This window comes from Ambystoma mexicanum, chromosome 7q (assembly GCF_040938575.1).
Source record: "Ambystoma mexicanum isolate Mex_15411 chromosome 7q, UKY_AmexF1_1, whole genome shotgun sequence".
Taxonomy (NCBI): Eukaryota; Metazoa; Chordata; class Amphibia; order Caudata; family Ambystomatidae; genus Ambystoma; species Ambystoma mexicanum.
The window spans coordinates 518,286,705-518,313,644 of NC_090941.1; the positions used below are offsets into that span (position 1 = coordinate 518,286,705).

The 26,940-nt window shown below is 44.2% G+C and overlaps 1 protein-coding gene across 3 annotated transcripts in view; it reads left to right on the plus strand.

Moving 5' to 3' along the window:
- Positions 1-26,940, plus strand: part of RUBCNL (rubicon like autophagy enhancer) — a 166,299-nt gene that overhangs the window by 57,948 nt on the left and 81,411 nt on the right. For 2 of the 3 annotated variants that reach the window (XM_069639061.1, XM_069639059.1), the window contains exons 2-4: positions 5,613-5,736; positions 20,270-21,103; positions 25,731-25,822. In XM_069639061.1, coding sequence (XP_069495162.1) covers positions 5,625-5,736; positions 20,270-21,103; positions 25,731-25,822 — 1,038 coding nt within the window. In that variant the 5' untranslated portion in view covers positions 5,613-5,624. The remainder of the gene's footprint in view (positions 1-5,612; positions 5,737-20,269; positions 21,104-25,730; positions 25,823-26,940) is intronic. The other variant, XM_069639060.1, reaches the window with a different exon arrangement.

A 26,940-nucleotide genomic window follows, 5' to 3' on the forward strand; every position in this document is an offset into this window, starting at 1 on the left:
TTTTCCCCATAGACTGAATGGGAAAAAACTTTGCGCACGGCTACAGCCCGAACCGCTGGACGGATTTACACCAAAATTGCGGCAGGAGTGGCGGCCTGGTCCCGAAAGCGTGCTTTTGCAAATTTGATGTAAATCCGTCCAGTAGTTTTTTAAAAAATGTAAGGCAAAAAAATTAGTGAGATCTGTGTTCGCTTCGCGGACGGACTTCCCTGTTCGCTCCGCGGACAGCACCCCGATTGGCCCATGGCCTTGCGTCATGTCTGCGGACATGTGACGTGTTCGCTGATTGGACGGCGAGGAGCGTGGATCGCGTCAGATTTTCTGTGGCGCCCGCCATCTTATATTTGCCGTCGACCGTGTACAGCGCGGTGAAACGTGGAAAAAAAATTGTATTTGGTGCCCTGTGTTGGTGTGTAAGAGTGTTTGGGGAGGGTGGGGGAGTATGAGATAGGTTCAATGTTTTTTTTTTTTTTATGTGCTAGACGTTTTTTGTTGCGTTCGATTTGTCCGCGGAGAACACGGCTGTTCTGACATTTTGTAAATAAACTAAATGGTGGGGTGTTTACAGGACGGAGTATGTGTCATTTTTGTTCGAAAGGAAGGTAAAAATGAGCTATGAAAACTTGCGGTGTAATTAATTGTTCGTAAATACACAAACTGGGGTGTCCTCAGGACGCTGTCCGTATTGTAATCTGTCTAGTTGAATGTGTTCTAAGAACACTCGTGGTGTCCCGAAATGGTTGCAATTACACAAAATGGGGGTGTTCTGAGAACGTTGTTTGTATTGCTCGTTGTCAGGGTAAAAGTGTTTTAAGAGCACTCCTTTTGTCCGCTAATAGTACAATTTCCTATGGGCGTCAACCGACTTTTTGTCCACTAAAGAAACGATAAATCCGGCTGGTGTGCGCCGACATTATGTGATAATCCTATGACTGGCGCTATTGACCTGGCTGACTTGCTTTTACGGCACTAAATCATATCTCCCGCCCCTAAGCCTGATATTATCAAAGCATTCATATTCCCCGCCTCTCTCCTTGTCGTTACAGGGTGCGTCATCAAACGCGCCCAGTCCTCTCCAGTCCTAAGTGACTTTACACAGAACCCGGAAGACAACACATTATGTCACAACACAGCGTGCCACAATTCGGAATATGAAACGGTGATTTAAAAGCAAACAGCAAGATTGTAAATTTTGTAAAGTACATTTATTTGACATGAAATGTTTAGAGAATATTCAGCAATTTGCATTTGTCTTTGTTGTCGATCCGCAAAAGTTCATGTTGAGGCACGCAATGTTCCTTTGCGGTACAGAGGGTGTTAGATCAGCTTACAACTCAGTGCGCCACAATTCGGAATATGAAACTGTGGTTTAAAAGTAAACAGCAGGATTGTACATTTGGTAAAGTACATTTATTTCACATGAAATGTTTAGTGAATATTCAGCGATTTGCTATTGTCTCTGTCGATCAGCAAAAGTTTATTTGGAGCCACGTGTTCCTTTGCGGTAGATAGGCTGTTGGTTTATGATAAAAGCAGTAAATGGTCGCTCTGATAATCGGAAGGTTGCTCCAAAAACGAGCCAGTAGACCACCCTTTTGGTTGGTATGTTTGTAGCCGCTATTACTGCGTAAGGGCATATTGGTCCTTGGCGATTGTCCCATAAAATGGTGAGGGTCATGAAGTTGCATATTTGGACCTGCACCTTGCAGTTGAAGACCCCATCCGCTGGAGTCTGTAAATCGTGACATAGGCAAAATGGGGCCACATACCTGTTTTAAAAAACATAAATTAGTCTCACCAGCCGATCTTCATTAAAAATCATCATTTTATTTAATAGGGCGTGAAACTATTTGCTATCGAAGATAGTGCAACGGAGTATGTTAATAATAAAATAATATTTTCCCATTCATATAGCGCTAAGAACTGTGAGGTATCTAAGCAGTGCTTATTATTAACCACGGTGTGTGGTGCTCATTTATCGACCACGGAAGGATGAAAGGCTGAGTTTGGCCTTGCCGGGATTCGAACTTACGTTAGCAAGCTGTGCACGGATGTCAAAGCGAGCGTTGTACTCGCTGTGCCATTTGACAGGCTACAGTGAAGTGGCACAGCGAGTAGAGCGCTTGACCACCTATAGACCGGTTAAATTATTTCTATTAACCCACCCTGTGTCGTCTGCCTTTTTCAGAGCCCTCTAAACAACAGGGGAATCAATTCGGCGGTGATAGTGCGCGGTAGAAAACATTATGCCACTTTCAACGAACAAGTTCAACTTGAGCGGTCTTTAATGCTACGCTTTTGTAATTATATTTGGTATAAAATAATCTAAAGGGCTACTTACAGTACAATTGCAATTTCCATTGTCTACGAGTGGTGCAGTCCCAAAATACAACTCTGCATGTGCCAACGATCTTTCGCATAGTGATATAATATATAAAAGTGGTTTTGTTTCATAAATTTCATCCTTATCTTCTCTTATGTTTTAGCAACACTCCTTCAAGAGAAGTCTTTCATCACAATCTCTGTCTGTCAAGGTCAAAACACAATACAACCTTATAGTCTGCTTCGTGAGCCTCTCCGGGGCCCGAGAAAAAAATGGAAGCAGCTGACCTTCACTGTGACGAGCATAAATTCTTACTTTGCAACATTCTGTGTAAAGCCATGTGTAGAAGTTGGTTTTTGCACGCCATGTTTGTATATTTTTTTGCGTGATATTAAAAAAAGTTTGTTTAAAGGACGTTATGGTTTTAAGTACAGCCGAAAGACCCCTGAAAATCGCAAGTTATGTTAAGCTATGAAAAATAACTCGCGCCACCACCGTGCACTGCTAAGACTAACACCCAGGACATCAAAGATGACATCGCAAATGTCATTGATGAAATCACTGATGACATCACATGTGTATGTACTTTTCATGGAATTTGTGTACTAGGGATTTTTATTATAATGTTGCGAAAAAAGTGTCAAGGATATTGCAATAAATATACTGTTATTAGTGCTTTGAACGATGCATTGGTATAAATAGCATTGTATTATGGGATTCTATCTAGTATACTGAGCTACTAATGGAGAAACATAGCATTGTGTGCAGAGTACAAGATGAAAGTATAATATTTGTAATGTTAATATGTTGAATAATGAAATGATAATTGTCCTGAAATGTTCGAAAATTCACAAAATGGGGGTGTTCTGAGGACGTTATTCGTATTGTGTGATTGCTTAGCTGTATGCAATGAGGGAATGGCACAGAGTAAAGTGGACACCGTCCGCGGACACCGCGGCTGTTCGTGGACAGGGCGTGCTACATCTGGGTTTTTCCAGGAAATCCAACATGGAAAGAAGACTGTACGGATCAGCCAATCAGATGTCGAGGTTGTGGAAAGAGACTGTGTGTGGTGAAGATGGCAGAAGTGGAGAAAGTCAGGGTGTTGGTGCTCGGAGATATGTTTGTGCATGGTTTACAGCAGTACGCTGAATGCAGGCATGTTGCAAAGAACTTTGATGTGAAAGGAGCGGAGGTGGTGTGGAGCACTGTGCCTGATTGCAATGTACAGGGAATTGTACAAGTTTGTGAGGATATGGCCACGATGAACAGTCCGCATGTGGTAGTTTTGTACTATGGTGCTTTCCATTTGGGCAACGTCAGTGCCCTCACTTTGTTGGCTGATTTGGAACGCTTGGTTCAAGCCGTAATGAAGATCCTTCCAAATGCGATAATTCTTTCTGGATTACTACCTAGGGCAATATGGGACAATAGTTCAGTTTTTTTGTCCTCAGCAAAACATTGCTAGGTGTGTCATCAACCAAGGCATGTGTGCCTTCATGCTTAGAGCTGGTATGTTCTTCTGTAACAATGAGAATATTGATGCCAGTAATGCTGTTAATAGAAGATGGCATTTCTTTATCTTTTACGGGAAATGCCTTTCTGTTTTGGAATGTAAGGGTTGCTTTGGAGAAGGTTATGTAAAGATTTTAGGAGTAAAGTAAGAAAAAAAACAAGGAAAAAAAATACAAAATAACAGGTGTCTGTCAAGCATCTGTAAAAAAAAAAACACGGCTCTTTTCAGAGCCAACTTCAAAGGGGGAAATGGGGCACAATATTTAAATTTACGTTCACCACGCTCAGATTTTCGATATGTCCGCGGACATGGCGGTAGTCCGCGGACATGAAAATCACTACGAGGGGGGGTTAGTATGTTCTATGTTACATGTATATGAAGTCAGGGATATTATGGTTAAGTTGTGCTACTAAAAACCTATGAAATTCAGTGAAAAAACTTTGTTAAAGGGACGTTATGGTTCAAAGTAAAACCGAAAAACCCCAGAAATTCGGCAGTTGTGGTAAGATAAGCAACCATAACTCGCGCCGCCACCGTGCACTGCTAACACTTAACACCCAGGACATCAAAGATGACATCACAATTCTTTTTTTTTTAAAGTGCGTCTCAATTAAAGGGGAGTGTAGATTATGCCCGAAGTGACCAAATTACATGTTACTAACGTTGTATGAAGGGTTTCGCCTTTAGTGATAATATCTGCATTGCTGAAAATAGTTGATGCATTCTACAATTTATAATTTCAGGATTCCTTAGCACTGTATTCAGTGGCCCCCATCTCTAAGGTGCTATAGACAGCAAAGCAAGCCACTTAGTTGGCAGTGTGAGTGAACATGTCCATTTCCACTGTTAGTCATTTGTGGAAATGTGGGTTTTTTCAGTCCATTTTCTATGTCTTCTAATGGTCAAGTTGGCATGATTAAATATCTGTAATGCTAATCATTTCTTATTTTATATTTTTTATGTTTTTGTTTAACAAAGGCCAATTAGCTTTGTGACTTGTGTGTTTTCGCAATACTTGAAGCGGGATGGAAAAACCTGGAGGATATCACTAATAAGTGAGGCAGGGGATAGAGTAGTTGTATCTAGCATTTTATTAAGCTTCGGGAGATCAAATCCTCCTTAACCCCACAACCACCTTGGTGCATGCAACCCTTGTCCATGCCCTTTTAGTAACCCACACATTGCGCTTTGAAACAAGTTGCTTTGTTTTAAGTAAACCTTAAATAAGTAAGTTTCCTAGATGGACGCTGCAAGTTTCTAGCTGATTGGACTATGCAAGGATTGCAATTGGGAACTGATGAGCTGGAGTTAAAAGTAGCTTGTGGGTGTTCTCCATCACACAAATAATTGTGGAGATTTCACACCAGCGTTTCTGTTTGTTAGACTACACGAGTGCAATGATGAATAATACTACGTTTCTAAATGTCATTTAGGAATTTCTTTTAAAAATAAACCGGCTATTGCTTTAAGTGGCAAGCGCATATTTTGCTTCACTGGGGTTAATCGGTCTTCTTGCAGCTTCTGGGTATTATATCTCCATCTTGATTAAGAATTCTCCTCTGTATTTTCTTGTGTAAGAACTCCTTCTCATTTTCCTGTACGTTGCTCCACGCATTAGGCCAGTTTTTTAAAAAAACCTATTTTGCAATAATGCATGAGCAAATCTTGCAGGACAAACAGTTTTTGGTATTCTGACTTATGTAACTTTAATTCGTCATTGCTTTCACCCTACTGATGAGAAGTCCTTTTCTTCTTCCTTTTTTCGATTCACAGTTGTCTGGCGAAATGAGTTCATTGGTGGTCACGATGTCTGTCAATTCCTCAAATTGTTTGTACTTCCCCTCCTCCGCAAGAAGAAGCAGTTTGACTCAAACTCCAAAAATTGACATTCCCTCAGGTATGGCTCATTTTTCTTTTGTCGTGTGAACAGTTGCTCGATCTACATTTATAGAATATATATTTTAACAGGTTACGCCCCCCACCAAAGTGATATTTTCTGAACTGCAGGTGAATTACTTGCCATTTTCTAGAGGTTTAGCGGGAGAGAAAGCGGGTATTAAAAATGGCCTTTTGTTACTTAACAAAGGCACTTTCCTTTGAAACTTAGGCAAAATGTTCAAGTTACTTGTCACGTGAGTAGTATTCAAACCTAATTTTTGTGACCTTTCAGGATTACAACGAAGTTCCTAATTCACACCATAAGTGACAGTGTAGTCCGATGACTGTGTCTGTGACTCTGGTTTCTGGCGCCTCCATCGTTTTACCCCAGTTATCCCGTGCCTAGCTTACATGTCCATGTGGTCGATGGAGCTACAGTACACTAATGACCCACTGCTACTTTTTGCAAAAGCAACCTCTTATTAACATTAATTATAGAAGAGGTGGGATGTCTTTGTTACTCGTTAATTTTCTTTTTACTTCATTTCTTTTTGCTGAATGTATCCAAGCTATTGAGTTGAATGTCTCTTGAACCCCCCCAAAAACATAACCATAACCTGCATTCTTCCCCTTGTTTCTTCTTATGTGTTGTATTGGCATCTCAGGATCCTGGGGTAGCCTGGGAACCTTAAGTGGCCCTGGTGAATGTGATTCGCTGCCACTTTAGAAACACTGAGCAAACCCTATCCCTTCAAAACGGGTTTTGGTGGTTCCCTCTCAAGAAAATGTTGGTGGGGCGTTGGGGTGGGGGGGGCTGGAAGGGTGAATTTTATAGTAGATTTTTCATAGAGACTAATAGTAGAAGTTGTCAAGAGACAAGTAAATTTGTGGTGTGCAACATATAAATGGTTGCTATTCTTGCTATACATGGAGCAAAAACAGCACAATGGTAAACCATGAAAGGGTTTATTTTTATTGTTTATTCTTTGAATTACACTACTAGGAACAACCGATTTTGGCAGAGGCATATTTAGGTGGGATTTGCCCAGGGTCATTCAAACGCATGAACAAGTTGTCTGCAGCCAGATGTAGAGTGCTGCCAGGATTGGAACAAGAGACCCGCGCATACGTTTGCTTGCCCACAGCAGTGGGACTGGAATCCTGAGAGTGGAGGGTGTGTTTTCAAGGCTAGGCAAAATGTAGGGCAAAAGCACTAGTTTGTGGGGATGGATATTGTTAGGTTGGATTTCCATTTGTATGCCAAATTGCCATCACATGGGAGACCCCCAGCAGTTTTTTCAATGTTCCTGGTGAGTGGGAACTGGTTTTCCCCCAATCTCCATTTCCTGTACTCTTTTTATGGGTGTCATTTTTCTGACTCTCCGTGGTTTATTTTTGATTCTATAATCTCTATAGCTCTTTGGGCATCTACATTTTATTATTGCAGCACAGCACGTTCTGTGCACTGTTGCTGGGGTACCCCTTGGACTTCCCTTTTTATTTTCTCTTGACTTACCTTGCAAAACACATGTTCTCAAGGATATAGAGTTTTAATACCTATTTTTTTTTTTTTTATTGTGAGACCAGCGCAGGGGGGGGGGGGGGGGCTTACCCTGTATCTATCCCCTTTCTCACAGCGTCTGTAGCGTTTCTGTTACAGAGACGCTATTACTGTGATGGCTGGTGGCAGTGGACATACTTTGTGATTTATTTATTTTTCTTTAAAATAAAAAATATTATTTTTATTTGCAGGCTTTCATTACAGCCTCTACAATGCACAGAAGGGTCACCATACAATGGTGGCTTCTTTTTTCACCATTTTAGTGTGCTTGTCCTTTCTTGGTCCTTCTGCCTTCCTGGATGTACGGAGGTTCTGGTTGTACTTTGTCTTCAGCGGGTAACCTTTGTGTAGCCTCCAAGGCTCCAGAGTTGTCTGTGAAGGCAGGAAGTGAGGGAGGAGTGCAAAACTCTGCTCACCTTTTATCTTCTGGTGTGTCTGAGAGAATCCAGTCCCCACTGTTGGAGGGGGTGGGTGCGGGGGGGGGGGGGAGCTGTCCTGCTTTGACAACCACCTGCCCCTTTATGTAAACTGCTGGGAGAGTTTGCAGAGAATGTGTGTGGGTTCCTGTATATCTGGCCTGGATCTGGAAGTTGAAGACAAGTCGACCACTGGAGATTAATCTGATGAAGAGAAGACTGCTTTAGCTACTTCCAGCGACGGAAGATGCCTGCTGTGTAACCACTGCATGTGCTGACCCCCTTCTTTGATGCAATGGAGGAGTCCGAAGATGACTTCTCTGGCCGTAGACTGGTGGGACCAATCTGGCTTGAGACCTGCATTTCAAGCCATCCCACGATGAGCTGTAACCTTGCTGAGCTGCAAACCGACAATACCCTGGGACCTCGAGCCTGAGTGCTGTGAAACGAATGTCGCTGTAACGGTGCACTCTGCTCGGCCTTCCTCCTTGAAGTCTCCTCACTGGAATGCTGGACCTAGATAGCGAGGCAAATCCGATCAGCGATGACCGTCCTTCATCTGCTACCTTGAAAAGGGTGCAAAATCGGAGCCACAAGAAGCACTGACGAATCCTTTGTTGGGGGCCTTGTCTGTCGACTGCTGCTGCAAGTTCCTATCCGTAGTCCTGTCTTTTGCCACCACGATCAAGAATCCAGAGACTGGGCCCTGTGCTGCTGCATCATGAAAGCTTTTGTCCACAAGCCCTTCTTCACTGCTGAGGTACTGTGTGGCTTAGGGTAATATTTAGTCTTGGCTATGGTGGTGATTCGTGTATTTGGGAGTTCGCCTGTACTGTTCGCCCAGGCCTAATGCTGGAACGCATATAGGGAACCTTCTACAAAGACCCTGAACACTTTCACAAACTCTAAAGTCTGAAACGTCCTCCTCTAGAGCTATGACTTTCCTATGGTCCTGCGTTCCTACAGGTGTCTCCTGGACCACCAGGGTCCCCTTTCTGCCTATGAGAACACTCATGCCCTAGAATAGGGAAGGACTTTGAAAGGATAGGCCTCTGCAGAGAAGTTCTAACAAGTGTTGCAAAGTACTTACTGTTGGTGATGTAACTATGTATTCCTGAAAGAGAATAAGTAATAACTTTGTGACACTTGGTAATTTACCTGTGAGTTGTTTACTGCCTCTCTGAAAAGTATACAAAGTTATTTACTTGTATTTGAATTGTGTTCCACTCTTCTAAAAAGTACATTGGTGTGCCTACATATTCCTAAAATAGAATAAGTCTACGGGTTTAATACCAGTAGGGTTTTAATAACCTTGATTATCTTACTGCCATTCGAAATGTGTAATACTGAGTTTTTAGTTATCCATGAAGTGGATACTGCCTCTCTTATTAATTCATAAATTATTGCTTACCTTAGAATTGTGTTAGACTATTCTGAAAAGTAATGTTGGTCTAACCTTAGGAACTGAATAAGTAATCGAGTGCTACCAAAAGGGTCTGCTTGCCTTGAATTGTAATTCTGAAAATCTACTAATGTGGATTTACTCCCCTTGAATAGCATTCTGGCATTCTAAATGTGGTTTATGCTTTGGTTCACTTACCATACGCATAGTGTTGGTTTTTCTAATGCGTTTATGGTCACTAATAGTACTTGCCTTTCTGAAGAATTCTTTGCCTGTGTATATAAAATAAACCTCTATTTTTACAATCCCTCCGTGTATTGGTGTTTTCTGGACCATATGTATGCTACGCATTCTTTGTACCTTCCTGCAGCTCTCTCCCTCCTAAGATGAGCCTGACTGCTCTGTCCAGGTCTATACTAAGAGTGAGTTTAATGTATTGCCTATGGTATCGTTTTATAAAGCCCCTTGTGTGGGCTTTAGAAAAACTGTCCAAATGCTGTTGGCATGTGGTGGGATGCACATCTTGAAAACCCTTCAGTGGAATTGTAGTTGATGTGTAGTGTGCAATTACTTTGATTCTTGGGATAAGGTGTGTTCAGAGAAACCATCAATAAGGTTGTTTTGTTTTGTTTGTTTGTTTATTTGGTATAGCGCAGAACCAAACCCGAAGGGGTAGCTGGGCGCAAACAGTACAAGATTACTTAAGAACTTAGTTACAGGAGAAATACAATTTATGCAGTTCGCAGTTAAATCAAGAAAAGTGCAGTTTATACAGTTCACGATAGATCAAAGGTAAGTATAGAAGGAAAGCAGAAGGAAAGGAAGAAAAAATGCGGAACTACGGTTCAGTCTAGTTGATCGGATGTCATTCAGCTGGTTGCAGACGTCTAGTGTCTATGTGGGAGGGGAAGGTCAAGCTAAGTGTCATTGGCATGGATCCAAGTGAGGACTTTTCGCCTGAAACTAGAGTAAGGTTGGTCCATTCTGAGATCCAAAGGGAGTTTGTTCCAAGTTTGCGCAGCTATGATTGGGAAACTAGAGCCGCCGGCTGTACTCTTTTTGTATCTAGGCATCACTAAGGTGAAGGCGTTGGTCAGTCTAGTGGGACGGTTTGAGGTTCTCCTGTGGATTCTATTGGCCAGATAAGGGGGGGCAATGTTGTTAAGACATTTGGAGGTGAGGGAGAGTATTTTGAGGGTGATCCTGTCTTTGATTTTTAGCCAATGGATATTTTTCCTAAAGGTGGAGATGTGGGCTCCGTTAGGAATATTTAAAGCTACTCTGATAGCGTTATTTTGGAGAGTTTGTAGTTTGTCAAGGATATACTTGTTAGAGCCTGCATAGAGGGCATTGCAGTAATCCAGCTTGGATATGATGAGAGCATTGGCTAATGTGATGCAGCTAGTCTCAGTTAGAAAAGGTCTACATGCTCGGATCAATTTGCAAGTATATGCCGTGGAGGATGCTAGAGAGTTCGTTTGTTTTTTGAAGGTGAGCGTTGAGTCAAGATAAACCCCGAGGGTTTTGACTGCAGGCATCACTTTGATGACGTTATTGTCGATGTTAAATGAGGCATAGTTAGGGTCAGGTTTTTTGATAGCCAACGCTGAGCCAATGATCAGTAGCTCGGTCTTGTCGTCGTTCAGGCAGAGGCCATGGGATGCCATCCAAGCCTGAATGAGGAGATATATCTTATTTACTAAGTCCGTGTCTTCCAAGAAGTTACCCGAAAGGGGGATTAGAATCTGAGTGTCATCTGCGTAATTAGTGTAGACAACACCCAGTCTCTCCAGCTTATCAAACAGGGGCTTAGTAAAGATGTTATACATCGTCGGAGAAACACATGATCCTTGGGGGACACCGCATGAAACTTGTATGGGATCAGCGGCTGCTGAGGGGGAGAAGACTCTCATTGTCCGGTTTGCAAGGAAGGATTGTACCCAGGTTATGGCATCACTTGAGAAATGAGCAGCTGAGCTTAGGTGATTGCATAAGACTGCATGATCTACCAAGTCGAAGGCCGCAGATAGGTCAAGGAGGAGTAGCATCGCGGTTTTACCATTGTCCTTCAACTCGTCAATTTGGGTCTTGAGGTCAATCAAGGCTGTTTCAGTGCCATGAAGGGGACGGAAGCCAGATTGCCGTGATCCTAGTAAATTGTTAGTTTCTAAGTAGTCCTGGATTTGCAGGTATGCTACTCTGTCTATAATTTTAAGTAAGAAAGGGACAGTAGTGATGGGTCTGTAGTTAGTTGGTATAGCAGGGTCAAGTGTTTGTTTTTTTAGCAAGGGAAGCACCCAGGATTGTTTGAGGTTGTTAGGTACTAGATTAGACTTAAAGGATGCATTAATAAGTTTCGAAATGAAGGGTGCTAGGTCTCGAGCTGCATCTTTTATAATTTGGGCCGGACAGTTGTCACCTTTACAGTTGGAGGGTTTTAGAGATAGTATGATTTTTTTCTGTCTCCAATATGGATATTTTTCTGAAGCTAAATGGGTGAGGGGTGTTAGATTGGTTTGGGAGGAGCTGAGGTTGCAATATGGGTTCTGTAGGCAGGAGCAAGGAAGCTTTTTTGTTAGCAATTTTAGATTGGAGCAGGCTGATTTTACCCGCCAGGGCATTTTGTATATTAGTGCACCAGGGCTTGTTTTTAGGAATGTTGTCAGGTGGGGTTATGGGCGTTTCCATTTCACGGAGGATGGAAAATAGCTCCTTAGTGTCTGATTTGGCTTTGGAGATTCTGTCATTGAAGGTGTTTCTTTTAGTGCTTATAATTTCCTTTTTATACTGTTTGGCGAGGGTGGCTAATTTGGTTTTGTTCTCCTCAGTGGGCGAGTGTTGCCAGATAGACTGCAACTTTCTTTTTTGGATTCTAAGGTCTTTCAGGTATGGCGTGAACCAGTTGTTAAGGTGACAGAGTTGTTTGCTTTTGCGCAGCTTGGTAGGGGCAATCGAGTCAAGTGCCTTGATCATAGAGCTGTTATAAGCTTCTACAAGCAACGTAGGGTCTGTGATGTTGTCTAAGTTATTGAGAGTAGGGAGAAGGTGGGGTAGGAGTTGTTCTGATGTGATGTCTTTTTTACTTCTGGTGGGAAGTGGCGGGGCCATGAGTATAGGTTTGGGCCGGATAAGGTCTAGTGAGGCATTGAATACAATTAAGTGGTGGTCAGTCCAGGATTGTGGTATTATGTTGGTAATACTGATGTTACAGTTCCGATCAGCAACCCAGTCTAGGGTTCTACCTTTGGCATGAGTAGGAGAGGAGACTTTTTGAGATAGGGCGTAGTCATTCAGGAGTGAGGCGACAGATAGGGCATGTTTGTCGTTGCTGTCATTAAAGCCCAGGTTAAAGTCTCCCAGTAATAGTATTTGAGCATGGTCTTTAGTATTGTTGGTTATGATACTGGTTATGTCGTCTTCAAAGGTTCCCAATGGTCCAGGAGGTCTGTAGATAACATGCAAGGTGAGAGTCCGGTTGCAAGAGAGGTGCAATTTGGCAGTAAGGAGTTCACAAGATGAGAATATCAGGGTAGTAGCTAGTTTGATAGGTAAGGTAGCTTTATGAATGATGGCTAGGCCGCCACCTTTAGTGTTAGGTCTATCGACTCTTAGTAGTTGGTAGCCGTCTGGTATAGCTAGCATGATGGCAGGGCCAGCCGCGTCATGGAGCCATGTTTCGGTTATGACTAATAGGTCTAAGTTTTCATTAGTTAGGGTGTCCGAGATCTCAGTAGCATGTGCGACCATGGATCTTGCATTAATGAGAGATCCAATTATTGATAAGGTACTAGTTGGTTGAGTCGAGGGGGGTTGTTTATTTTTAGTGGGGGCAACTCTTTGTGACGGTGGCTGGTTAGTAGATCTAGGAACAGGGCGAGGGGTGGTAGGTTTGGGGTATTGCGAACGTTTGTTTGCTAGATCGATATATCCTCTGTGATTGTGGTAGGAAGATGGTTCATGAAGACAGGACAGTCTTGCCCTCAGTCTCATGTTTCTGTCTTTAGCAGGGTGTGAGTCCGCGGTTGCAAATGCCATGGTGGTAAGGAGGCTCAGGGCAATGTGTAGAGATTGGTAATGGGTGATTTTCATTCTGGTAGTGGACAGGGATGAGAGGGTGGGCAAGTCCAGGTTCAAACTAAGGGCGTGGACTAGGTTGCATGCAAGGGCGTGTAGCTGGTGGTTCGGTGCCAGAGAGGTCTGAGCAGTCTGTAAAGAGACCTGTATATTGGCAGTTAGGTGATCTAGGCGAGAACCAGGCTAGGTTCTATGTGGGCAAAGCGGTGGCAAAATAGGCAAGTGTAGAAGGCTAGCTAGGTAGTGTGTCACCTAAGTGTGTCAGGGCGACTAGAAGCACATTGAAGTATATAAAGTGGCTAGGGCAGTGTTATACCTAATGACAACCATAGGGCAGGGGCACAAGTCAGGTGAAGTACTATCTGCAGCAGCACAGATTAAGGCAAAGGTCAACTGTAGTCTATTGGCGACCATAAGGCACAACACAAATTGAGGCACAAATCAGGTAAAGTCTAATGGCAACCATAGGGCACAGCACAGATTGAGGCACAGGTCAATTGTAGTCTATTGGCGACCATAAGGCACAACACGAATTGAGTCACAAATCAGGTGAGGTCTGATGTCAGGTTAACCTTGTGCAATAGAGCTGCAAGGTAGAGGGAAGGGGTTAAACAGCCCAACTACAGAAGTATAACAGGGGTTGCATAGGGGCCTTTGTTAGAGAGTGCCAAATAAGTCTAAAGCGTGCAGTTTTCTGGGTTCCAGCTAGAGGTGCCGGAAAAGAGCCCTCGGGCTTACCGTGGTTGTGTGGGTCCGTCCTTGCAGAAGGCAGGGTTCCTTGCAGGATATCTTCGGGAGGGAGGGACAAGGGGGTAGGCCACGCCGCGCCTCCGAAGCGCCGAATAGGGCGCAAAACAGGGCCTTTGTATGGCCTTCGGATGCGCCGGCGTATCCGCCTGCCGGCGGATGTACAATTCAGATATTGCCGCGGTTAGCGAGGCTCAGCCTCGTTATGGCGCCGTAATGCGCCCGGCATGCCCAGGTCAGGCACAATGAAAGGACAAGGTCAGGCGAGCCCTGCACCTTGTGCATTCGTAGCTCGTAGGCAGCGGTGGTGTCTGAGATGTGGCTTCTGCGGGGGGGGAGGGCTCCTGCCCTCTGCCCTTGCCGTGGGGGTGCTGGAAAGGTTGGTTTAGCCAAGCGAGTGTACTTGAAATTAATCGCAACTAAAACCACGGGCTACTTTAAACCTGAGGCCTTCCTTAATGTGGCAATAGAAAGATTGATAAGATTGTGCATGGAGTATGGCCTCGCCTGTAAAGGAAGTAAGCTGTAAATTATACAAAGGGTGTGGGAAAGCAAAGTGTTCTCCACAAAACTGGTCTCCTTCTAAATATATTGATGAGGGAGGATGATTAGGTTTTAGGCACCAGTCAAAACTTGTATGACAATAATTATGAAGATTCCTATGAGGAGGATGAAAGCTCACCACCCTCTCCTTCTAACATTCCTACGTTCCGTTCCCCTCTGCCATGGCTCCTGAAATATCCAAGGAACTTAACCAAAGGAAACTTCTAATGGATTTTAACTTGAAACTCGGATAAATGGAAAGGAAGTATGAGATGTCTATGGAAAAAAGGTTTGCGGACTCTTACTTATTTTCAGGGTGTTCTTTGTCCAAAGCTTCCTGGATCCAAGAGTTGGTGAGTCAGTATGACTTGAAGGATTGTTTTATGGCTGAAAACATTTGACCGTACTTGTAAAAGGCTTGGTCGGATTGAGAGTGAGCAACTACCGGCTTCCCAAGATTGACTACAAAGTGAGGCTATAGAAAGGTGAGAAATCTACTCGTAACTAGATGTCTAAACCTGTTAAGGGAACATGAGAAAATGGATGGTGTCCAATGGACCACCTGGGTGAGTGAATTTCTAAAAAATCTTAGATGGGCGAAAGGAAAGTAAGGTGTGTGTGTGTATAGGTCCTAGGGGGACTGTTGGTTTTACTGGCATTGTACCAGATTGGGGAACTAAGTAAGTCGGGGTTTATTTACTCAAGACTATTGGATCCTCTACAGGGGATCCATTAAAAATCCTACTGTTAGTAGGGCAACCTCTAACACCAGTAAACCCAGATCTAAGAGGAAGTAGCCGCAGAAACCATGCTGTGCCACTAAAAACTCCCATCTGTGAGACCAACCTGCTCCAGGGTGGGGGACATGGGTGTTAAGGTAGAATTTCACTTATATGCCAAATCACCTTCACATGCGAGACCCCCAGCACTTTTTGTTGGACTTGTGGATTCTTTGGACCATGTGAATGCTAAAAGTTCTTTGTACCTTCCTGCAGCCCCCTCTCTCTCCTAAGATAAGCCTGACTGTTCTGTCCACGCTACGAAAATAAGTAGTATAGGTCTATACTAAGAGTTGGAGTTTACTGTGTTGCCTAAGGTATAGTTTTATAAACCAGCTTGTGTGGACTTTAAAACTGTCCGAACGCATATCTACTCTTGCAGCCATTAACTTCAAAGCAAAGGGCATGAGCTTCCCTGCTGCATTTGGGGTTGGGATGATTTTAAATATCCTGGTGGAATGGGACTCCTGCAATGTACGCTATACAGCACAGTTCAAACGCGTTTTTTTTTTTACACGCAGAAGAGCCAAGAATGTATTGCTTTAGCCTTAATCCAAGGGTGTCTAGGGTTAGTTTGTCGTTTTAAGGAAAGTTTTCAAACCAGCAGTTGTAATACAGATGTCCAATACCAGTATTTAATGAGAAAAAACAAGGTTGAATTTCATCTGCCACATTATGAAATGCAAAAAGCTTAAACTGCGATTTAATTGTGAAGTAGGGGACTGTGCTGCAGTCCAGAAACTCATGCCATTATCGGTGGTAGCCCGACACGGCCACGCAGGAGTGCGGGCAACAGGCAACAGCAGGCTCAATTCATTGCATGGCCCAGGTGGTGGGGCCTCTCCACAAGGCGGAGGGAGCACAACATTGTGTACATTTACTGGTGTGTGCCTTTCTTATTGGATATGGAATTGCCTTCACAAAGCGTTACCACTTTCGATCAGCCAGCTGTAGTCCAGCTGCTCTCTTCTCTGAGCCTCATACCTGTCACTACCAGGACTGCCCCTACTGGTATCTGCGCTTCCTACAGTGGCAGACCGTGTGAACTGAATAATCGAAATGTTTTAATCTCTGCCCACATCAGTCACAAGACCATGGAACTGGCCAACCCATCTGTGTGTTACCAGAGCTCGGGCAACAGCAAGGCTTCTTCATTGGCCTGAGGCTGAGCAAAGCAGAAGACCATGCAGCACCAATAGTTTTCCTGAAAGTGAACTGACAATCGAGAAAAAGTGAATTCCCCTGAATTGCGAAGACCTTTTTAAATTAATTTGGAGACTGCCGGGTTCGGGCAAAGGACTTGCACAAAAATGCTATAGCCCAGAACTAGGTAGTGCTGTGACATTCATAAGAATTCGACAAAATGCAGGGTATTTATTGGAGTTATAAATGAAAGACCAGGATTGCATCACTGTGCCATGTTCCTAATATTGTCAGTCGACTTGTGAATGTTAATACAAAATAATGCGACGTGTAATACAGATCACATTTTATTTTAAGTTCAGTATATCTTGCCATGCTTTTCACACCACTTTGAAAAGTACTGTTATTTAACGTCAGACCTACCCCCCACCCCCACCCCGCTCCACTCCCTAAAGCAGGCCCTCCTCCAAGTGGTTCACACCCTCAAATCTCTCAACTACCGCCTGGAATGTAAATGGCGAACTCATCCGTCCACCCTTGACAACGCCAACCTACCCAGGCAGATCAAGGCCTACAGGGCTGAACTAAGGAAAGCTAAAAGATCTTTCTACGGTACCTGAATCTCCCAACACACCCAACCCCAGCAGGGAAATCCACAAGATCATAGCGGAATTCAATGCCCCCCCCTGCTCTTCCCCGTTCACCCCTCGCTCCTAATCACTCTGCAATGACCCGTCAGACCACCTTTATAACTTTGCCACCGGAAAACCTCACCATCCGCACTAGATTAGCAACATTTCCCCCCCGTTCACCCTCTTGCACCCCTCCTGTCCCGCACTCTCTTGTGCTCTATCTCCATCTCCCAGCCAGAATTCCTGAAACTTCTCTAGTAGCTGCCCCTCGGGATCACTGGAGACCCCAGCCCCCCTTCCCTGCTAAAAATACATCCTCTCCATTTGCGCAGGCTGCATCAATAGAGCAATAATCTTTTCACTAAAATCAGGCGTTTTCCCAGCAGCTTTCAAAACGTCTCATGTCGCAACTTTACTCAAAAGCCCACCCATGACCCACTCCTCCCATTTAACTACCGCCCAATCTCCAAGAACCGCTTCATTGCCAAACTTAGAACGCACAGCATACTCCCAACTCTCCCGTTACACAGAATCCCACGGCCTCCTCCACCCTGTCCAATCTGGTTTCAGACCGCTTCATGTAACCCTCTATCTCTCTATGGGATGACATGAAAAGAACCGCATATTCCGAAGGATGTGCAGCCCTCGTTCTCCTTGACTTCTCTGCAGCATTCTCCTCACAGACTGGCTCCACTCCCTAGGCATCAGGGACTCCTTCCTCTCTAAACACTCGCAAATCAACATCCTCCCGCCCCCCTCCCCATCCCACCCTGTATCTCGGTGGGGGGGGAGGGGAGGGGGGTCCCCTCAGGGAGCATCCCGCTCCCCTTCAACCTGTACCTAAGCTCCCTGCCCACGGTCATCTGCTCCCACAACCTTACCTTCTACAACTACGCCAACCACACTCTGATCATTTTCAAGATTCCCAAATCCCCAGCCTCCCCACAACCAGACCTTGGCTCCTGCGTCACGGATATCTGCCACTGTATGCCGGCCAGCCACCACCTCCATCCAGCAATACCGAAACCCTGAGTTGTGGCAAGACAGCCCTCCTCCAACCCACCCCTAGCTACTCCCTTAGACTCTTCTCCCCCTACACTCTTCCCCTCCCACACCCCCACCCCAACCCCCTTCTGCAGCATGCAACCCAGTAAATAACATACACCCTTGTTCGGACCTTACTCTCTCTCTCCACATAAATGCTTTCTCCAGATCTTGCCACGATCATCTCTGTATCCTCCGGCTAATCTTCCCCCTATCTCTGCAATCCTGGCCATGGTACTCTCTCTACTAGATTATGCCAACTTCCTCTACCTAGGCACCCCTGCATCCCAGCTCAAAAAGCGCCAACGGATCCAAAACTCTGCAGCAAGGCTCTTTTTGTCCCCTTCCCAAGAGAACACATATCCCCTGTACTCTGGGTGCTCCACTGGCTCCCATCAGTCGAAGGGCCAATTTCAGAGCCAGGTGCATCGCCCACAGTGCCCTCCACTAGAAATGCCCTGAATTCCTCCAACAAACTCACTCCCAACCCAACAAAATCCTCTGATCTGGCTATGCACACCGCCCGGTGGTCCCCCCCCCCGCCCCTATTCAATTTCACCAGACTAGGAGGAGCATCTTTCTCTGTTCAAGCACCCACAATCTGGAGCTCTTTCCTCTTCAACATCCCCCTCGCCTTCAGGAAGGCCCTAAAAACATGGCGTTTCCATCCTGCAACCTAATTTACCCCCTGCCGTTCTTTCCCCGAGTCGAGTCTCGTGACCAGAGAGCACTTGCAATCAATGGCTCAACCAGGACGGTCCTGCCCGTGTGACCAACGGGGAGAAGGGGGAAGTTGTCGGGGGCAACTCCCATCCACAGCTTGCCCATTCTCCCGTGGGATGACCCACCCATGCATCAAAACCAAAAGATCGCAACGGGCAGATAAGACCCAACCCCCTTACCCTCGTTATACACTGCCTTCTTTAAAGTTAATTGGACCCATGGAGCAACCAGTGTACCAACACTATATGATTGCAGAATGCAGCCAAGCACAAACATAGGTGGATAAAGAATACATCAATTGCTTCTAGGTACCTATGCAAAGTAGCCATCACTTATTCCTAGGTCTTTATGGATTGCAGAATGCAGCCAGGTTCAAACCTTGACGAATGAATACAGCCAATGTATTGGTTCTAGATACCAATGTAAAGTAGCCATCACTGCATCACAGATCCTTGCGGAATGCAGCCGTTATATTTCTTCCAGGTGAACTCTGAATGCAACCATTGCACTGAATTAGGTCAACGCAGAAAAGTCCTTTATGGAATCTAAGCGAATTGTACGATCTAGCATGGACAACGAACCTAGACATAATGAAGAATGTTAGCTAAGCTTGGAATCTATGGAAGAATGTAGAACATAGCCAGATATTGAATCTAGAAGAAAGTTGATTGTAACCTTTACACTGATCCTAAGAGCATATTGAATGTAGCCTTGCATTAAAGCAAGAGATTGATTTAGAGTTTAGCCATTTTACCACTTCTGGGTCACTGCTTAGAATGTAGACCATGTATTTAACCTCTTCTCCATGCATGGGGAAACTGGCCGCAGACCCGCATGCATCTGCCATCATACACCACTTGAAGACACTTCGCTTGTGAGGAAATGAGTAACCACTAAATACATTTGCTTCAACTATTTGCTTTGAATTTTGTGCTTCCTCTCCCGTAACATTCTCTTATGAAGCAAAAAAAAAACGTTTTATCCTGCAAGCTTTCAAAATGACTATGATGGAATCTGTAAGCCTCACCCTAGAAATGCAATCGTGTGACCTACCTCAAGCTTGTACGAAAGGCGTATCGCCCTGCCTTCTATTAGCAAGACAGCCCCTCCCTTTATTATTTTCTTTTCACTACATTTTTCTGTAGTACTGTGCTTGCTCAACATCCTGTATTGCGCATTGGAAGGCAGACACTGTGTCCTCAAGCTTGATCAAATCCAGGCTCCTTTGAGTCTTCATCAGATAATTGGTCTGTCTGAGGTTTCTACTTTATACACCCTAAATGTGGTCCCGCGTTTTCTAAATATGCTGTTGTGCTTACTGCTAATTAATGATGGATTTCTGGTTCGCAAAAGTGGAAGTTCTGATTTTGTAACAATGTTTGTTTTTTGGATTGCCCAAGTTGTGGCTGGTTTTGCTTGTACCCCTGTGATTCAGCAGGTAATGTGGACATCTTCCTGTGCGCTAACTGTTTGTCCTCCTTCACTCAGTAGACGTGGTATCGAGGCCAGCTGTGATCGGACTCCCTGGGAGTTGTGGCTCCTACCCCAACAGCGCAACAGCGATCAAAGATCTTCTAATGTCTGTTTTGAACACATCGGAAGGTTTCAAATCACCCCGTTCGATTTCTTCTGAGAATGCCTCTCCAGTGACCAGCCTGCAGGACGGAGTCATGGGCCACTGGGAGGACAATATTGATGTAGAGTTGAACGAGGACTTGGGCAGCGGTGCGCACTGCATCCAACGTGTCTGTAGAACACCAAGTGATAGACCGTTCACAAGAAACACTGTATCGTGGGATAACTCGCCAAGTAACTCTTCGTCTCTGCCACGGAACTCGCCAGTTCACCACACTCACTTCGGCACTGCTGATTTCACTTCACAAATTGGGTGTAAAGCACAGCACGACATTAGGTTTACCAGGAACAGAGCCTCGTGGGACAATGCACACAGTAACTCTTTTGCACTTTTGAGAAGGAACTCACCAGTTTGCCACCGCAGGTCAAGCGTAAAGCGCCGCACCCCAGCACGTGACTGTTTTTCACACGGAAAGCATTCGGCACTCCTGAAGCACAGTTTCACAAATGCAGATTGTGTGTCCTCTGCTCCAGCCAGAGTCACTTCACCAGGTGTAGATTTGGAAAGGGCATTCGGAAGCTTTCCCTCACCCCACCCTCTGCAAGTCCATTTTAAAGCGAAGCACAATTCACAGGCTACTACTTTTCAGCAACTCACTGTGCCACCGCACCACACCTCCCCTCCCGCCCCAAAGGAAAAGGGCACACTCCAGTGGCGTTCCCAGTCATTTCCAATCATTCAGCAAGGTAACTATCTCCTCTGGTGGGTTTCTATGTAAAACCCGATCTGCTGTTGTGCCAATGGTAAGTTGTCCAAATGTCTTCATTGTTTACAGATTGTGGTGGCTTCCTTTGCACAGATAACCTGTAAAATGGCAAATGCTGTTCATTGTGAGAGACTGCTTTGGTTAGTGGTTGATGCATACGCTTTGTAATCCGTAAGCTTGGGTATTGCACCACATATCTCTTTTGGCTGATTTTTGTATTTTTTATATCTTGACTGTCTCGTTAAAGGAATAGTGCGCTCAAAAGTATTATTGGCTAAATATGGGCAATAGTCTAAAACCTACTTTAAACATATTTTGAATGAAAGTTCCTATGTAAACACTTTGCGCAAACAAAGCTCAAAGCGTTTACAAGGGAGCATCCATTTTGCCATTTCAGGCAGCCTCCTCAGCGCTGCCCTGGCGGCACTAAACAAGCAGCAAAAGCCCCCTACTGGGAGCTTTTGCTTACTGCAGCCAGAGCAGAGCTGAGGAGGCTGCCTTCACTTTCATTTTATGTTTTCGGTGCTCCCCAAGCCCAGGGAAGCACAGAAAACGTAAAATGAAGGCAAAAAGCAGAGGCGCAGCAATTACAAATACAACGTTGTTGTATTTGTGATTGTCGTGGTTGGAAAACCCTGAGGGAGCCCAGGAGACTCCAAGCGAAAGCTGCTGCAGACAGAATAACAACGTTATATTTGTAATACTGTGGTATTTACAAATACAACAACATATTTCTCAGTGTGGTGGCTTTCGCTTGGAGTCTCCTGGACTCCCTCAGGGTTGGGGGAGCCCAGGAGACTCCATGCGAAAGCCGCCGTAGTGAGAAACACCGCAGCATTTTGAAACGCAACCGTGTTGTGTTTCTGCTTGCCTTGGCTTTCATTTTGAGTCTCCCGGGCTCCCCAGGGCCAGCCCAGGAGACTCCAAGTGATAGCCACGACAGGCAGAAACACAACGCGGTTGTGTTTCAAAAACGCTGCGGTTTTTCTTTTTAAGTTTCTCTGGCTCCTCCGGCTTGGAGGAGCGCGAGAAACCTAGACAGAAAACCGCAGCATTTGTAAATACAAAATTGTATTTGTTTGCGGTAGCTTCAGCTTGGAGCCCACCAAAGAGATATATATATATATATATATATATATATATATATATATATATATATATATATATATATATATATATATATATATATATATATATATATATATATATATATATATATATATATATATATATATATATATATATATATATATATATATATATATATATATTTTAAAAGCTGCGGTTTTCTTTCTAGGTTTTCCGGGCTCCTCCAGCCTGGAAAACTTAGAAAGAAAAACGCAGCTAGTGCTTATTTACAAAAAGAAATGAGCACTTGCTCAGGTGCAGCTTTCCTGCCTACAGTCTTTGGTCTCCGTCCTCTGGCACCAATGAAGCAAAAGCCACCCAGTGGTAGCCTTTGTTTAATACAGCTGGCTGGCTTTTGCTTCATTAGTGCCGCAAGTGCAAACACAGGAGGCATCCATTTCACAAAATGGATGCCTCCTAGGGCTTCACATTTTTAAGTTTGATCTTCATTTGCTCAATACGTTACATGGGACTTTTTAAAAAAATATTTTTTAGATATTTTTTTGATTATTGGCCATCTTTTTAGCCAATAATATTTTTGAGCACACTATTCCTTTAAGGAATGTAAGAGACCCATTTTTATATTCTTAAATGCCTATTAATGGGTTGAAGACTTGTGCAATTATAGATTGTACTGTCAGCGGCTGGGGCCCATCTTCAAGGTCTTGGGTGAGGATATGGTCCAGGCGAGCTGTTTATCTCCCATTGCAAGGTTTGAAACCAATGTGTCAAAGATCTTTAAAAACATGTTCTGTCTAGTTCCATCTCCCTGCTATCTCCTGAATGTGCCTGGCAGGCTCTTGAGTTTCCCATTTGTTGTGGGTGTCTGAAGATGAAGACCATGTGCGGGTGAGCTCTGATCTGACTTCTGTGTCTTTATGCCTTTTCAGAGTCTTAGAGTTTTTGCTTTTAGCATTTGTGTGTGGCTGGGGTGAATAAGTCTGTGAATCTGCAGCCCTATCGTACAGTGGCCAAAAGACATGGGCTGCAAGGGCAGAGAAAACTACATTTTCGGCTCTCCCTGTGACCTCCTGGCCGAGTTCCCCCAGATCCCTGTGTTGGTGATATAGATCATTTATATGCTTCATATCCTCTTATTGAGGGGATGAAGGTTAAAGGGGTGAAGGTTAAAGATTGCCGTAAAATGCAGTTATTTGCTGCATGCACATTTGACCATACTAGTCCTTTGGGAAACCGTGACTGCATCTGATCTGTTCTGAGCTGTCCTGGCCCTTATGCCTCCCTCTCCTCTTGCACTTTTATAGACCCGGTGCGTGAAGAATTCCATTTCAGATCTGCCCATGGATCCCCACTGGCACTGGACCATGCCATAGCTAAAGAACCCTGAAATTGGGCGGCTTGCTCGGACCACCCCCCACACTGCCTCCCAGCCCTATGGTTAATCCAGGCGTTTGGGACTCGGATGGGTTTGAAAGGTTGCTTAGTGCTTTCCTTCGTATTCTCCCTTGTTGGGCCATCAAGTCATGGATACTGGTCCTAGGGACTTTACAGGACTCCCGTTTTCTTCTGCCTTCTTACCCTCCTGAATTGTCTTCTGTTGGGCCCTGGGTAAGCTGGTCCAGAAGTCCGGGGCGACCACGTGGGTTCACAAAGGTTAGTGGTCCTGAAACCTGGCATAACATGCTGGATTCAAACTTTATCCCCCATCATGGCGCTTTTTTTATTTATTTGTTTTTTGTACCAATCGTTTCCGTACTTATTCTTTGTCTGCTTCTGCTTTCAGGCACCAGGAAGCCTTTTTGGAGCAAGTGTTCTTTATTATAAATGAGCAACAAACAAACCACTTTTCGTGTCCTGGATGTGGTCCAGCTTTGTATGGTGTGGAAGGGGAGGGTGCACGTTGTGTGAATGCTTTACACCGAACAGTATGCTATGCTATAGGGTGCTGCTGCGTTTCATCAGTGGAAGCAGGTTTTCGAGGCCGAGGTGTCGTTTCAATGCGGGACGCTTCTGAAGAGTGCAAATGCAGTGTTCTCTGGTTGCTTAAATGTGTATTGTGTGACAAGACTGTGGCCTGTTGCATGAACTAGTTTGTAGTAAACTTGTTGTCATTTTAAGACGTAAAGAAAGTCCATAAATTGAACTATGGTAAAGGAATCTATGCGCTACTTCTGGAAGCTTCTTTGATGGTGTTTTTTAGATTCTGTGGTATGTCGGCTAACAGGTCTTAAGCAGGTGTGCTTGCGAACGCCTACGTTTTATAATGATACCAACTTATCCACCACTGGTTATAACAAATGTGTACTTGATTTTTCAGATGTGTTGCTAATTGTTTTGTCACAATGTCAGACAAGTTTGAAAAAAAAAAAATCGCAAACATTTTTAGGAGATTTGGAGATCCTTAACCTAAAAAAGGTTTGAACTGAGTGTTTCATGTCTCCCTATGGTGAACTGTAAGGCAACCCCATCAGGCGGCATTCTGCTAATGTATAGCTCCGTTCATGTCATTTCAATTAATGACACTCCCTTGTTTACCAATGCTGTTTTTTTTTTTTTTTTAAACAGGACATCACTGCAAGGAGGGACAGATGTCCAGACACGCATTGTTTAATTCAAGTGGTGGGAGGCACTTTAACACCTTTTTTTTATTAAACCAGTGGCACATTTGCTGGTGCATTTGGTTCATTAACTCTGAGCAGACTACTTAGAAAGAACACTGGACGGTCCTAAACAGCACAAGCTTCTGTGTTACTACTTGATGGGTCTAGATCAGTGATGCCTGGAGGATGTATGTTGAGTGGGGAGGGGCTTAGTAGTGTGCGGGAATAGCAATAGGAATTAGCCTGGCCATGGGCAGTCCAATGCCCAAACAGCACCCGCAGTCTGTGTCCCTCCTCGCACTCCATGCAATAGTTTTGGCTTGAAGGTGCACCATAATATCAAAAATTAAAACACAATATTTTCTATGCATAGCCGTCTAATGTGCCTTTTGGAAAGCATTGTATTAAAACTGCTACAGTCTGTCGGTATTGGGGCCTTTAAGTAGTGGCTGGAAGTGGACGCTGCTCGCTTTTCGCGTTGTATTTGTGATATTTGTGATATTTGTGATATTTGTGATATTTGTGATATTTGTGATATTTGTGATATTTGTGATATGTGGGAGTTTCAGGTTGGGAACAACCAGCGATACATGAACTGTCTACATGTAGCTGCAAACCGCTAAAAGCAATTAATGCAGTCCCACCTTATCATTTTAGTCGGCTTGAAATAATTTGTGTATTATATTTGTCATTCATGAAGCCTGAAATGTGTTGGGAAATGAAATTCCCCTACAGATTTGCAAAGGGTGTTCAAATGCATTTGTCTAGTCTGTGGGTGACATTTGACAAGATGCTCTGCAGTCCTTGGCACCTGCCATTATGCATGTTTACCAGTTTGTAGTTTGGATTTTTCTGGATTGTTTTAAGTGTTTAACATTGACCACCGTGATTCACTAATTTGCCTTCATCTCTTTGTAGCTGTAGATCCCGGCTTGATTGCCAGTGCCGAGTCAATCACTCGGAGCAACTCATCGCAAGGCCTTTTCAGACCTACTGTTGACCTGGAGAAGGTGAGACTATGAGCAGTGACTAGGGTCCTGAGGCAGGGTCTCATTATCACCTTCTCGAGATGTTTCAGTCAATCTCAAATCAGTGTTCTGCTGAATTTATTCTGCTCCCTCTACCTCAGTATGATCCACTGATTTTTGTATCAACAGAATTTCCATTGTTCATTAGTTAAATGTGATCTACTTATGCGGCCTGGACTGCCAAAGCCACATTAGAAAAACTATTAGGAAGTAAATCAATGGTCTCTTTAATTTGGAGTTGCAACGCAGCCTCAGCTGGCAATATCTCGGTCGGCAGCGAGTTCAAGAACTCATGGTTCTCTGCCCCTGTTTTCCCAGAATTTATAATAATTTATATTACTGGAGGAATGCCTCTGTCTCCGATTTTAGGATCGGAGCAAGCTTCACGCAGATAATTTTTAGCCATCAGGATTCTGCCACCCTTTAGTTCTTTGTGCACCAACCTGGCTAATGGTCGACCAGGCCTACCGGCGTCCATATACCTTTTGGCAATATGAAGAGCACTTGGTTTCTGAAACCTGTTTAATGTCAGCTGAGACGGATATCTCCGTCCTTGCATGCGCTGACTCCAGGTCTTTCCTGCCTCGTAAACTCTGAGCCGTCTACGAATAGTGCGAAACACGCCAAATACTGTTGCCATGGCTATACCCCGAATGTATGTTTTAAACGGCTGCCACAGTAATCTTATAGTTGGGACAGAGTTCAGATTAGTTTTGAAAAAGACTTGAATGTGTTGACCAAAGTTCATGTGCTACATCAAGTAGAGGTAGTGGATTAAACCACCAAGGGAGTGTATTGGATGTCCCACCACCCAGCTCCACATGCAAGAGCTGCGGGGAATGATCACAATGGGTGCGCAGCAGTACATGACATTTTTTAATGTGTCCCATCAGTTCCTTCGACACAATCCAGTAATTGATTTGTGAAGACATATTGTGTGCTGAAATATAACTTGGGGATCTTTTTTTCATCAGGGTTTCTTCATCTCCGCACACATCAAACGACTATGCGTTATACCCTCCCCTATTGCCCGTGCTGCATTTATTAAGGGTCTACGTGCAGAACTTGATCGCACATCAAGAATTGTATTGAACCTCTAC